This window comes from Eptatretus burgeri, chromosome 10 (assembly GCF_056783735.1).
Source record: "Eptatretus burgeri isolate ZD-2024b chromosome 10, Ebu_testis_v1, whole genome shotgun sequence".
In the NCBI taxonomy this organism is placed as follows: Eukaryota; Metazoa; Chordata; class Myxini; order Myxiniformes; family Myxinidae; genus Eptatretus; species Eptatretus burgeri.
This window is the reverse complement of record NC_140970.1, coordinates 68021781-68036392: the sequence shown is the minus strand read 5'-3', so window position 1 is coordinate 68036392 and position 14612 is coordinate 68021781. Positions and strand designations below refer to the sequence as shown.

The window sequence follows — 14612 nt, the reverse complement described above, 5'->3', positions numbered from 1 at the left end:
AAGGAGCTGAGGACACATGCAACAATGTCGCAATTGATGAGAATTCAAGCGATGACGAGGAAAATGAGGACTTGGATGACTAAATAATTATATATGCCTAAGCAGCTTTGTGTTTTGTATTTGCACATCCATTCAAATTGTATGTTCTCAGTACTACAGAACGTCCTTTTTGTGCATATTTGGCTGTCATCTTTTGGGGGGTTCGTAAATAATGCCTAACTGGGTTAAATTTAGCTGAACAGATATTTTATATTATCTCTGAATGTGCTATAATGGGTAAAATATGGCGATTTCTCAAATTTTGGATTTTGGTGACTGCTTATGAATAAAAAAAATTGGAAACAGCTGTTTTTGTGTTCACTGTAAACATAGGAAGTGAAAAATAACAAGTTTCCAGATTCTATATGAAAAGTTGACCAAATTACACAATGACATACACTAAACATGCCAAGGAAGGCCATTCGCACAACGCATGTGGTTGCGTTTGTGTGGATCTTTCACTGACAATACAATTAAGAGGCGAGGCCGGAGACGGGGGGAGGGGCGGGGGGTGTACATGGTAGTCCTTTATTTCTCACCATGGTATTTCCAACAGCTCTCTGTTCTGGTTCTACAGATGGCGCTCAAACAGATATCGAACACCTGTTGCTTAATCGGTGGTAAATTTTATGTTGTGTTGTAGTTTTCATATTTTTCCGTCAATCAAAAAATCGAGGAATCAGTAAAGAAGTACAAGGAAATCCAGCACAGGTGGAGGCCATACAGCCCTTCACAGGTGGAGACCATTCAGCCCTTCACAGGTGGAGACCATTCAGCCCTTCACAGGTCGAGAGCATTCAGCCCTTCACAGGTCGAGAGCATTCAGCCCTTCACAGGTCGAGACCATTCAGCCCTTCACACGTGGAGACCATTCAGCTTTTCACAGGTCGAGACCATTCAGCCCTTCACAGGTGGAGACCATTCAGTCCTTCACAGGTGGAGACCATTCAGCCCTTCACAGGTGGAGACCATTCAGCCCTTCACAGGTGGAGACCATTCAGCCCTTCACAGGTGGAGACCATTCAGCCCTTCACAGGTGGAGACCATTCAGCCCTTCACAGGTGGAGACCATTCAGCCCTTCACAGGTGGAGACCATTCAGGTGGAGGCCGAGTGTTTGAACTGCGAAGCTCCTCCCCTCAGAGTGGACGCCACAACTCTTAACGAGAATGACGTCATCGCGTCCGCCGCGTCATAAATTTAACTTTAATTTGGACCCCTCTTCGAAGCCAAATGTTATATGTATATTCAGGTGACAATGCTAAATGTAAGTTTTTCTTTCATTACCTGATCGCCTCGCATTGCGACCTTTCCTCAAAGACTTTCGGTACGGGTTACTGTTATTAACAACGCCGACATGGATTGTTCAAATGTGCGATAATCCTCAGGTCGTGTCTCAACGCACTGTCAAACAAACTACGATTGCACGATGGATTTATACGTATAAAACGTATCTCGTTTTGGTGTCGTGCTCTTCTGCTTTTTCTAGAACGTTGCCGTGTCTCCTGCGCTTGTTAAGGAATTTAAATGAGAGGGTAAGATTACCGACCGAGCTAATTAATACATCGTGGCCAATGCAATCAAGTTTCTTGTAAAAATTTCTTCGGACATCGGATCTGTCTCATAAAATTATTGAAATACCTTTCAATCCACGTAAGATATCCGAATCGTGTTCTCTTATTTTATAGAAACAGCGCCCTGTATATTGAACATGACAGTCTCCATTGGGAGTGAGTGGTGCTCCCTTGGGATCCGAGCCACAGAAACAGTGTCACGTGGTTCGTACGAACGGCGGTATAATTTTACAGTGAAAAAATAATTATCGAGGGGGGGAGAAAAAACAAAACACAACTCGTTCCATTGGTTCTCAGATCGTTTATTTATTAAACATAAGTCGAGGATTCGACACCCGGAAGTTCGCGCATGCGCAGAGAGAGTCGCTCCGTTCACGTGTTGTCATGTTCGCACGAGCGCAGTGACCGCACGAGGTGTCGTTTCTCCTCATCGGTAACAATGTCCTGGCTCTTCGGGATCAACCGCGGTAAAGGAACCGAGTCGCCACCGGACCTCTCGGGACTCCCCACGGCGGGTTCGGCGTCCGGAGACCACGAGGAGCCGCCGAGGGACGCGCGGCCCAAGGACAAATGGAGCAACTTCGACCCGACGGGCCTGGAGAGAGCTGCCAAGGCGGCTCGGGAGCTCGACGCCTCGAGTGAGATGATTGTTTAAACACTCACCCGATGGACGTGGTTAATGTCTGGAGGCTCGGGCTGGGATTAAAATAACAAACTGTGTTCGTGCACCCCCACAGCGCATGCCAAGGTCGCACTGGACCTGGCACAGATGCAGGAACGAACGCTGCAGTTGGAGCAACAAGCGAAGATAAAGGTAGGTACCCTGAAAATGCGGGCGCCTCTGTGACGTCGGTCGTGTCCCAGCGGGCGCCTCTGTGACGTCGGCCGTGTCCCAGCGGGCGCCTCTGTGACGTCGATCGTCCCAGCGGGTGCCTCTGTGACGTCGATCGTCCCAGCGGGCGCCTCTGTGACGTCGATCGTCCCAGCGGGCGCCTCTGTGCCGTCGATCGTCCCAGCGGGCGCCTCTGTGACGTCGATCGTCCCAGCGGGCGCCTCTGTGACGTCGATCGTCCCAGCGGGCGCCTCTGTGACGTCGATCGTCCCAGCGGGCGCCTCTGTGACGTCGATCGTCCCAGCGGGCGCCTCTGTGACGTCGATCGTCCCAGCGGGCGCCTCTCTGACGTCGGCCGTGCCCCAGTGGGCTCCTCGCGACATCAATTTGTGTTAAAATCACAAGGAAATTTTTGGCTTAAATACGACACTGTGTCAAGACTCGTATTTATGTACAATATAAATGATATGTTTTATCAACAGGAAGCAAAAATGTGTTTACCCCCCATTGGAATCACAGCGAAGCGAAATCTTTCAGTGGTTTGTCTTTCTCCTGGAGCATGAGATGAATTGTGGGGAGAGCTCAAGTCGCAGTCAAAAGTTTGGACACACCTACTCATTCAAGGGTTTTTCTTTATTTTTTTTACTAATTTATACATTGTAGAATAATAGTGAAGACATCAAAACTGTGAAACAACACACATGGAATCTTGTAGTAACCAAAAAAGTGTTAAACATCAAGGTATGTGTTATATTTTAGATTCTTCAAAGTAGCCACCCTTTGTCTTGATGACAGCTTTGCACACTCTTGGCATTCTCCCAACCAGCTTCACGAGGTAGTCACCTGGAATACTTTTCCAACAGTCTTGAAGGAGTTCCCACAAATGCTGAGCACTTGTTGGCTGCCTTTCCTTCACTCTGTGGTCCAACTCTTCCCAAACCATCTCAATTGGGTTTAGGTTGTGTGATTGTGGAGGCCAAGTCATCTGATGCAGCACTCCATCACTCTCCTTCTTGGTCAAATAGCCCTTACACAGCCTAGAGGTGTGTTTTGGGTCATTGTCCTGTTGAAAAACAAATGATGGTCCCACTAAGCGCGCACCAGATGGGATGGTGTCTCACTGCAGAATGCTGTGGTGGCCATGCTGGTTAAGTGTGCCTTGAATTCAAAATAAATCGCCAACAGTGTCACCAACAAAGCACCCCCACGCCATCACACCTCCTCCTCCATGCTTCATGGTGGGTACCACACATGCAGAGATCATCCGTTCACCTTCTCTGCGTCTCACAAAGACAAGGCGGTTGGAACAAAAAATTCAAATTTGGACTCGTCAGACCAAAGGAAAGATTTCCACTGGTCCAATGTCCATTGCTCATGTTTCTTGGCCCAAGCAAGTCTCTTCTTCTCGTTGGTCTCCTTCCGTAGTGGTTTCTTTGCGGCAATTCGACCATGAAGGCCTGATTCACGCAGTCTCCTCTGAACAGTTGATATTGAGATGTGTCTGTTACTTGAACTCTGAGAAGCATTTACTTGGGCTGAAATCTAAGGTGCAGTTAATTGTCAATTTCTGAGGCTGGTAACTCTAATATACTGTTGTGGTTACCAAATTCGCAAACCACCATTCAGGTCCCTTAGGTGAGGTATCTCGGTAAGTACATGTGTAGTTAGGCCCAAACCCGTTGTCTAGTGGGAATACATGTCATTCATGCGTGCTGCGACTCTTCAGGATAGCCGTTTTTCTTTTACTATCTTTAATTTGGACCAACCGCCATTGTTACCACCACCAACCACCGCTTCACCACAACCGCCATGACCTTCACGTCACACCTCGCAACCGTCGCATCGCCACCGTTCTTGCGCCGCCTGTGGGTACCGGTGTTGGACTCGTGCAGGGCGCGCGCCGAACAGCGTGTACAAAATCACGGATTTTGTGCTTCAAAAATGGATCAAAAACGACACACGCCCACTTTTTGCCGTCCAATCGGTGAGCGAGGGGCGAATTTGCCCCGCCCCCAGGGCGATCGATATATGCAAATTTATGGATCAAAAAGCATTCACGCCCACTTTTTCTCGGGCCAATGGGGAGCGAGGTGAAAGGTCGAAGGGAGGGGGTCAAAGAGGAGAGGGCGAAGCTACGGGGCTGATAAAAGGACCGTGTTCGTCAGTCAGGAGAGTAGGAGAGAAGTGAGTAGGAGAGTAAGTGAGTAGGAGAGTAAGTGAGTAGGAGAGTCGAGAGGGGACAGAGAGTCAAGACTTCGCGGGCGGTGGAGTTGGCAAGAAGGAGCTGGTCGTCGTGTGCGTTGGAGTCGGAACGGAGGGGACGGAGCTGTGGAGAGGCGGCGAGGGCAGACGAGGGGGTGCTCGCGTCATGCAGGGAGCTGCACCCCAGGGAGGCCTACAGCGCGACCTGGCCGAGGTGGAGACGCTCGTCGCGGGACAATAAGAATCCTCTATACCCCGAGCATCAGCAACCCCCTCCTGTTTCCCCCCGCGCTGAGATAGTGCGACCAAGGGGGCCCCTTTCCCACCCCCTACCAGACACTGCCCGCGAGGCCCGCGGGGTTGGGGCGCCATCGCCGCTCCGCGTCTCATCACCAGACGGGTAGGCCGACCCGGTCTCGGCCTCAGGCCCGCCTCATCCTTGAGGGTATTCTTTTCCTTGGTTTTGGGTATGTGTTGTCGGCGCCGTCTGTGAAGTAGAATTGTATAAGTGTTGCCGTGTGCTCGGTAGTCGGTATTAGCTCTGCATTGTGTTTTCGCTTTTATATTTGCTTTTTGTGTAAATGGAATTGTGTTTTTCTTTTCTGTGTGCTTTTGGTGGAATTGTATATGTGTGCTTCCCGTGTGCCGCGAATAAATGTGCTTTGTGTTGAACTGTTTCCCGCTTCGCTTCGTCATTTCTCCCATTGAATCCTCATCTTGCTTCACGTAAAGGGTTGGAAGTGGGCTGAATACGCCCGATAATTAATCGAACCGTCGAGGTCGACGATAACACCGCTCGGTTATTCTGATAGTACGGAACGGGTCGCTTAAGTGGCCCGTGTCCGAAGTCGACCTGCGGCGAGGTGCGATCGCCCGGTCTACCCTCCGCGTGGGTACTTAGGTAGGTCGAATTTGGCGAGCAACCCTATCCCACGCGGGGGCTGATTGGCTCGATCGCGGTGAGACCGAAAGGTCCACCCGTGACTGGTTCCCGGCGTTAGTCCGAGAGGGTCACGACTGGATTGTCCGTCCGGTGGGCGACGTGCCGCGATTCGAGTTACGTGGCCGTCAGCACGCCGGCGGGTGCGAATCCGTAACAATACTTATCTTCTGCAGTAAAGGTAACTCTGGGTCTTCCTTACCTGTGGTGGTCCTCATGAGAGCCAGTTTCATCATAGCACTTGATGGTTTTTGCCACTGCACTTGAAGAAACTTTCAAAGTTCTTGAAATTTTCTGGATTGACTGACCTTCATGTCTTAAAGTAATGATGGACTGTCGTTTCTCTTTGCTTGGTTGAGTTGTTCTTGCCATAATATAGACTAATACAGTACAGACAAAATAATGGTCTTTTCCCAAATAGGGCCATTTACTGCATACCAACCCTACCTTGTCATAACACAACTGATTGGCTCAAATGCATTATGAAGGAAAGAAATTCCACAAATTAACTTTTAACAAGGCACACCTGTTAATGGAAAAGCATTCCAGGTGACAACCTCATGAAGCTGGTTGAGAGAATGCCAAGAGTGTGCAAAGCTGTCATCAAGACAAAGGGTGACTACCTTGATGAATATAAAATATATTTTGATTTATTTAACACCTTTTTGGTTACTACATAATTCCATATGTGTTATTTCATAGTTTTGATGTCTTCACTAGTATTATAAAATGTAGAAAATAGTAAAAATGAAGAAAAACCCTTGAATGAGTCGGTGTGTCCAAACTTTTGACGTACTGGATATATGCCATACAGTACTGGTGTCAGGTCAGGCCACATTAGATCTGTGACTTGCTACAGGTATCATGTAAACCTGTACTAACCTGTTCCATGGTCGGGTTGTTGGCGACTAAACTGTCTCCCCCACCAGGTTTTGTGGTGAGGAGGGTGTTTAGATATAGACACCCAGCAGGATTAAAAACAAAACCTATCAAAGGGCGGAGGAGCTCCTTGTGATCCAACGGCCATCCATATCTAGTGCCGAACTGTGTCTGCGGACTTCCTCCTGCAGTTGGGTTACTTCTTATTAGGAGGTTGGTGGAAGGATTTGCACTCTGGCCACCGTAAAACCCTTCATTCCGCAAAACACAAAAACGCAAAGAAATCTGAAAACCCACTCCGTGGGAGGACCTCCTGTGCAGCTTCCCTTCGCAGGGCAGCTCACCGGATGACGGGATTGGGGCAAAGCCTTCGGGGACCCCCAATCTTTGATGATAGGAGGGAAACCACGGGGTAACATCCCTGGGTCAGATTGCGGGAGAGTGTGTTGGAGTGGTGCTGACGTGTCGTCCACCAGACGGCGGTCTCCTTGGGTTAACCTTGGGTTAACGGTCTCCTTGGGTTAATAGTAGGTGGTTACATCTACTATTGGTCTGGTCGCTCTGATAGTTACCATTCCCAAGGAGTTGTTGTAGCTGTGTCCAATAAGCTGATTCCATTAATAATTGAGGTAAAACTGGTCAATGAGCGTATTATGAGACTAAGGATTCGTCATCCTTGGGTGTCATTTCCCTGGTCTCTGTTTATGCTCTGACTGAGGCGACTGATCTCACCGTGAAGGATGCATTCTACACCACGCTCGAGTCTGGTTGATCAGTGCCCCAGACAAGGTACACTTCTAGTCTTGGGGAATTTCAATGCATCGATGGAACTGATAGGGATGGTTATGAGACGTGTGTTGGTCCCCATGGGTCAGGAACTGTGAACCAGAATATCACCAAGTTCCTTGACTTTGCAAGAAGTCATGGACTTAGGGTGGCTGGTTCATGGTTTCAGCGCCCACAAGCTCATCGCTGGACTTGGTATTCCAACGCTGGCGGTGTGGCAAAGGAGATTGACCATGTTCTCGTTGATGGTCGCTGGAGGATGATCCAGAACTGCAGGGTCTACCGGAGTGTTCAGTTCCTCAATATTGACCACCAGCTTGTTGTTGCAACTCTGAAGTTACACCTTAAATCCAGGAGAATGGTACCATCCCAGCCTAGGCTGGATGTTGGCAAGCTTAAGGATGAGAGAGTAGCTGAGGAGTTTGCGAACATGCTGAGTGGAGATTTGGGGGTCTGGGTGTTTTGCGAGGTCCTGAAGAGTTGTGGAGTGCCTTCAAGACCACCTTCCTTGATGTTGCCGGTGGATGTCTTGGAACTCATCGTAGGGCAAAGAAGAATTTTGTCTCTCAAGGGACGCTGGATACCATTGACCAGAGGGGCAGGGCCAGCCTGAATGGCAGAGCTGAGCTGTTCAGGGAGCTGAGGCGTAAAACTGTACGTGCACTAAGGGTGGACAAAGAGGCCTATGTGCGAGGAATCTGTGAGGGGGTAGAGCATCACCTGTGGACAGGTGATTCTCGTCCTGCTTACAAGAGAATTCGTGCATTGCGTTCATCCAAGCCCATCCCTCGGTGTACTGCAGTTAGAGCAGAGGGTGGTAGTCTCAATTGGTAAACAGCTGGTCCTGGGATGATAGGAAGGACGATTATGTTATGAAATTTGTTTGATATTATATATATATATATATATATATATATATATATATATATATATATATATATATATATATATATATATATATATATATATGAGGGAATGACTCGACCATTTGAGCAGAGCACTCACCCGGTAACCTCAATTGCTAATTGGTGTTCCTAGTGTTTCCTGCTCTCCGTGCGGCCGCATGTATTGATAGATAATAAACAATTTTCTCTCAAGTACATCGACGTCTTCATGCCTCAGTAAAGGGTGATCGACGCCTCGACAAATGCACGCCCAAGGAATGGTTGAGGAAGTGTTCGACACTGTTTTTTTGGGGGGGGGGGTTAACAACTAAAATGTCCACCAGTCGGCCATCTTTGATTGCACCGCGAAACAAAACGACGTGCTTACATACATCATCATGTGTTGACTTTGTGCCAAGTACGAATAAAATCGGTCCATTCTTGTCCGAGATATCGTTGTGGACGCACGCACGGACACAAAAATCGAGACCAAGTCCATAAGCCCCCGTTTTGGACTACGGTCAGTCCAACGGGTGCTGATAATGGTTCTACAACTGATCTCTGAAGTACCCCACTACTGACGTCCTCCCACTCACAGCCACTCTTTGCTTCCTATCACGAAGCCAGCTTCCATTCCAGTTGGCTACCTGATCAGGCAGTCCACAAACCTTCACTTTGGCTAACAACCTTCTACGTGGTACCTTATCAAATTCCTTCTGAAACTCTAGATATATGACATCTACTACAATTCCCTCATCCACCCAACCATAAAGTGCTTCATAAGAACTCCAATAAATTTGATAAAGGGCTTAGGAAGCTTCTTTTTTTTTTCACATAACCCAAATTTCCAAACTAGTACAAAGAGCTAAAGTACACATACATCATGTTATTTCACCAAATTCACTCTGCCTCACTTGTGCAATCCAATTGCCAACTTCCCCTTGATGTCATTAGTGCAAATCACACCGTTCATTTTCTGTGTATCCGTGAGGATCAAATGTTTTCCTGAGAATGGAAAAGAAGCTAAATCGGAAAAGGCTTAATAATGGCAAATTGTGTCGTGTGCGGCTGTAATCCGACATCATGTGATGCCCACGACATATTTTGATGGCCAATAGAACTGTGACGAGCAGTTTGGCCAAGAAAAGTGCAAACAAGCAATGCTGATTTCCACACACCCGTTAACACTGCCCACATTCAAATGCATCATTTTGTCTACATTTTGCACGAGTAGGTTTTCCTTTCCTGGTTACGTTGAGTGGTTCAGGAAGGTTGTCTTGTCCACAACTTTTTGAGATATTGTGCTAGATATTCTCTTTGGCCCCATCTGTCAATGGTGAAGAATCAATTAAAAAATTCTCGTCTCCGGATCTGGATCTTCACCGATATCAGATTGATTCATCCTTGTCACACACGCAACCTGTCCACCAAGTTTTGTCTGAATCCGCCCATAACCTTTTTGAGATATGAAAACATAACCGTGAAATTTTTTATTTTATTTTTTAATATAATCAACATGTGAAATCAAACATTGTCTGTGTTGCCCACATCACCTTATTCTCATCATATCTATGTTGACAGGAATATGAGGTTACGTTTGAACATGTGAAAGGCGATCAGTTGCGTATTCAAGGCGATGAGAAAAGAAAAATTCTGCAGGAGGAGACGAAGCAACAACAAGCGGTAGGGCAAACAATGGGATATGCAGATTAACGGACCCTGCATCGTGGTCTTTCACAAAACGGTGATGTCCTTGCTTACAGTCCAGTGCTGAGTGCATTCATTATATTTGCTCCACTTTATTCTAAAACTAGGTTACAATGAGTATTGCAATTCGAAAATGTGATTTTTGCCATGGTCTCCATAGAGGGCGCAGTACCAAGACCGCTTGGCTCGGCAAAGATACGACGACCAGCTGAAACAACAGGTATGACCAATGTGAGCAGCGAGTACGTGTGGGGGAAGAACGTTTTTTGTGAAACCTTTGCAACGAGTGCCATTCGGTGCACAAACGAACAATCCAAAAGCAGGTTTTTCTTATTTTTGATATGGTGGTGATAACTCGCCGACGGCTTCAAAAAATTGTTTTTGGAATAATTCCACTGATTGCTGCTTATTCATTCCTTTCTTTGCTCTTAACCAATACCATGTTGTTTCCATTGCCTTTTACTGTTGTGGAGCAAACAGGTTGGTGACTTAACATGTTGTGCAGAATGACACAGAGTTTGGAAATCACTTTAGGATATATTATTATTATTATTATTATTCCTGTCCTTGATTACGCCAAGCAAGATTTATAATCCCACTTTGACATGCAATGGCAGCAGACTGCGCTGCCTTGTATTCATTGCATTTTGCAGTGCTCTTTACATTTTGGGATGAAAAGTGGGAATTGATCCTGATTAAAATCTAATTGTAGAGTTCTTCGAGGAGAATTAAATGTTTTTGAAACATTCCTGCTGAATGTACAAGCGATCAACATTACTCTTACAAACACTGCAACAATGTATGCTTACCTTCATTTTCACTCTGATCAAGACAAAACAAGAAAAAGAGCAATCGGTGATTGCAAATCCTCGCCAGGACTTCTTTTGAGTGGTGTATTTTTTTTTTATAGGTTTTAGGGTAAATCCAATATGGCTGCCAAACCATGTGACCTATGATGTCATATGTGTGACCCTTTTGTTCCTCATGGATAGGTGGTCATGTGTGTAAAGTTTCGCCTAAATCTTTTCAGCCATTTCAGAGAAGAAGATTTTTGAACGTTTAAAAAACAAAAAACAAACAATATGGCTGCCGAATCACGTGACCGATGATGTTAACAAAAATAATTTTGTGGACCATTTTATCCCGAGATGACCCTCAAATTTTTTTATACTGATCGGATGTAGCGTTCTACATATGCAATTATGACGTCATAATGAAGGCACCTATGACATCATAAAAATACCATACTCATTCACCATGAGGAGTACTTGCTATGTGCCATTTGTACACCTATGGCTTGGGGAACTCTTGTTTGACGTTTCCCCTCAATTTGTCCAGCCTTTCTGGAGAAGATTTTTCGAAGTTTTAGGGTAAATCCAATGTCTGCCAAACCATGTGACCAATGGCATCATATGTGTGAAACTTTTGTTCCTTATGGACAGGCGGTCATACCTGTTAAGTTTCGCCTCGATGTGTTGAGCCACTTCAGAGAAGAAGATTTTTGAAGGTTTAAAAAAAAATAATAATAAAAAAATGGCTGCCAAATCACTTGACCGATGACGTCATGATTTTTTTTTTCTGTGGAACATTTTGTCCCTAGATGACCCTCAAAAATGTTCATGCTGATTGGATGTGGCGTTCCACATCTGCAATTATGATGGCATAACGAGGGCAGCTATGACTTTTTAAAAACAAATCACTCTCATTCCTCATGAGGAGTACTTGCTACGTGCCAAGTTTCAATTGTTTCCTTGGTGCGGTTTCAGAGATAGAGGTCCAAAGTTTTTTCCGTTTTTACAATATGGCTGCCACACCACATGACCCATGACATCATAATTATCATTAAAACATTCTGCATAAGTCGCACCAATGGTGAAAATTTCGTCTCCCTCCCACAAGCAGTTGCGGAGATAAACACAAAAGTTCTATGCGGACAGACAGACAAACAAACGGACCCAAATGCAATACCCTCTCCAAATTCTTCGGCGAGGGTAACTAGAGAGTTCATAGAACACCTTACCCCGCGCAGTCTTGAGAAAATGGACACGGGATGTGTCTTTTAAACTCTTGCTTTGCTTTTCCAAGCACGATCTACATTTCCTACGAGCTGTGATTTTTGTCTGAATCTCGACATTCCCAAACACTGAGCGCGTGAGCGGCAAATTGGATTGGTCGAGATGGCATAACATTTTGTCCAAATACTGCTAAACCAGAGGTTTTTGGAAGTGGCAACAAGATGATTTGTGTTCTTCAATATGCAAGTATATAATTGAAATAAAGATTTTAAAGACTAAGAAAAAAAATGAAAAAAAAATCTACTTTTTTCAGAAGTTTGCTGCCATTTATGCACCACCTTATTTAACACTTAAGTTAAGTTGTTCATCCTGAGGGCTGACAGGATGGCTTAGAGGTATGCACACACGCCTCGAAGCTGTCTCGCCCATGTTTGAATCTCAACCGAGCTATAAATTGTCATCCCGGTGTTTCACAGGCAGGGTGATTCATCAATGTGTGTGTGCTACCCCTCGGATGGATGTTAAGCATCCCATGGTGTCCTTTGCGAAAAGTAGGTGAGCTACTGCCGTTGTGGTGGAAAATAACTCAATTTCCACTCAGGTTCACGCATACAAAAGAGAATCTTTAATTTCGCATATACGGCGGAAGAACATTCAATGATTCAAAGAAGCATTCAAATGAACTTCACGAACAAGAAGCCTGAAGCAATCCCTCTTCTACTTGTTTGACATCCAAATAATGGGAGGGTGAGACATTTGGCATTTCAACTATGGGAAGGACTGATAAGCACAAGGCAAAAGTTTGCAGTGTTAACAACCAGGTCAGCCTGTTTCTCTGCAACGAGCAAGACCTTTTCCATAGTAAGATACAATTCAACTTTACTTGTATATTAATTTATATCCCTATGGAGGTCAAAAGACTGTCAGGGAAAAGGGAAGTTTTACTGACAGTTAATTCAACTCCAGTACAAAGGTAAAACCTTATTTTATACAGTGTTAAATTAAAAAACAACAAGTGAATATAATTGAGAATAAATGAATGTACATTAATTATTTTTCTTCCACACCGGCACCATGGCCAAATTCCACATTCCTGCCCTAACCTTCAGAGGGCATTGCATCAACGGAGCTGCTACACCCCCAGCCAATGATGCTACCACACATCCTTATGCTGCAGACAAATGAATAAGTTATTCATATCTGTTGTTTGTGTCCTTTATGATGCCCCTATAACAGCAAGCTTCCTGTTTGGAATGGTTTTCAATTTTGTTTGACTGCCAGACAGGCAAACGAGAAAAATGACCTTACTCCTCTCTGCGCATGTGTGCTCGGGACAAGATTCCGAACTCGGATGGACATTAAACTGGGCGTTTTTGACTCCCATCTGCTGGCATTAGTTGGTTGACGTTAAAGATCCCATGGTGTCCTTTACAAAGAGAGAGCAAATTATTGTTGGAACCCTCAACAAATTCCTTCTCTGACCTACGGCACGACATGCTCTAACAGACCATGGAAATAGCCAATCGATCTCCCAAAGCGACCCAGAGATACCTTGCGTCTAAAATGCCACATCTACTTGGGGCACTGCATAAACAGCAACACCACACCCCTCCTATCCAAGAACTTGTGCTCACTGCAGCCACGTGCTGCATACAGATGACGACTCCTTTATCAGCAGCAGTAACTGGGTTTTCTGAGTTATTTTTGTTTGTTTTTTTTTCTTCTTGTTTTCAGAAAGCACTCAATGACGAGAACTTGCGAAGACAAGAGGAATCTGTACAGAAGCAGGAAGCCATGAGAAAGGGTAGGTGGATTGTCTGGGACATAACATCGTGATCTAACTGTATCGGGTTATCCTGTTTGTTTTTTTTGTAGACAAAGTTGAGGCACGTGGAAGAGCTAGAACACTCAACGGATCAGAACACCACACAACAAATGGAATATTAGAGAGAGTTGAGGGCCGGGGTGGTGGGGCACCAACAGCAGGGTTGAATGATAAAACAGAAGGAAACTTGGACAAATGAGGGACGTGGGGAGGAAAGAGGGGTAGGGGAGGACGCACACAGGATGGACAAGATATACACTGAAGCAAACTGTCAATGTCGGGAGTGGTGGGATACGTGCACACCTTCGGGGTTTCCTTCCCTTTGGTGTACGTATGGTGTTCGTCGTGCCTGACTCGGTGCGTCGTCGAACGATTACAACCAAGCTTTGAGCTTCATAAGTCTGGGCAAACGTACAGGTCAGCTACCACTCAAATAGGATCTTTGTCAGTAGGTGCCTGTGACTTCTCAGTGGCGTTACAATGACCACATCAACAGCATAACGGAAGAATGAGATTTAAGAGAATGTGTGAGTTGATTCCACAGGTGTGAAAAAAGGAGGAACAAATGGGTGGAAGCGAATCGTGAGCCTAGATTAAAGTAGTTTCACCAGAACATGGTAGACCATATGCACCCTGTAAAAACCTGAGAAAATCGGGGGTCGGGCACTGAAAGAGCAGAAGGTGCAAGACCAGAAAGGAGGCAGTGGAAGATAGACCGCCAACCTGTCTGCAATGTTGACGCAAATATATCCACACATTACCAGGCAATATGTTCTGTGCTGCATGTTGAAATTGCAGAAACAAAAAAAAGTTTGACTATAATAGGAAGCTGGAGCATTTCCATTCTCATCCAAGCTCATTCCTCTATTTTGGATTTTTATTTTATTTTATTGATCTTTGAACTTCCCAATTGTAAAGTGGAAGCTATAC

General features: G+C 45.5%; 1 protein-coding gene across 2 annotated transcripts in view; it reads left to right on the top strand.

Moving 5' to 3' along the window:
* Nucleotides 1-1923: 1923 nt before the first annotated feature.
* ATAD3A (ATPase family AAA domain containing 3A) overlaps nt 1924-14612 on the top strand; it is a 33691-nt gene continuing 21002 nt past the window's right edge. Inside the window, exons 1-5 of one of the 2 annotated variants that reach the window (XR_015062512.1) lie at nt 1924-2250; nt 2350-2426; nt 9717-9818; nt 10003-10062; nt 13592-13661. Coding sequence is in view for 1 of the 2 variants with exons in the window: in XM_085898819.1 (XP_085754945.1) it covers nt 1962-2250; nt 2350-2426; nt 9717-9818; nt 10003-10062; nt 13592-13661 (598 nt within the window). In the remaining variant the exon portion in view is untranslated. The remainder of the gene's footprint in view (nt 2251-2349; nt 2427-9716; nt 9819-10002; nt 10063-13591; nt 13662-14612) is intronic. The other variant, XM_085898819.1, reaches the window with a different exon arrangement.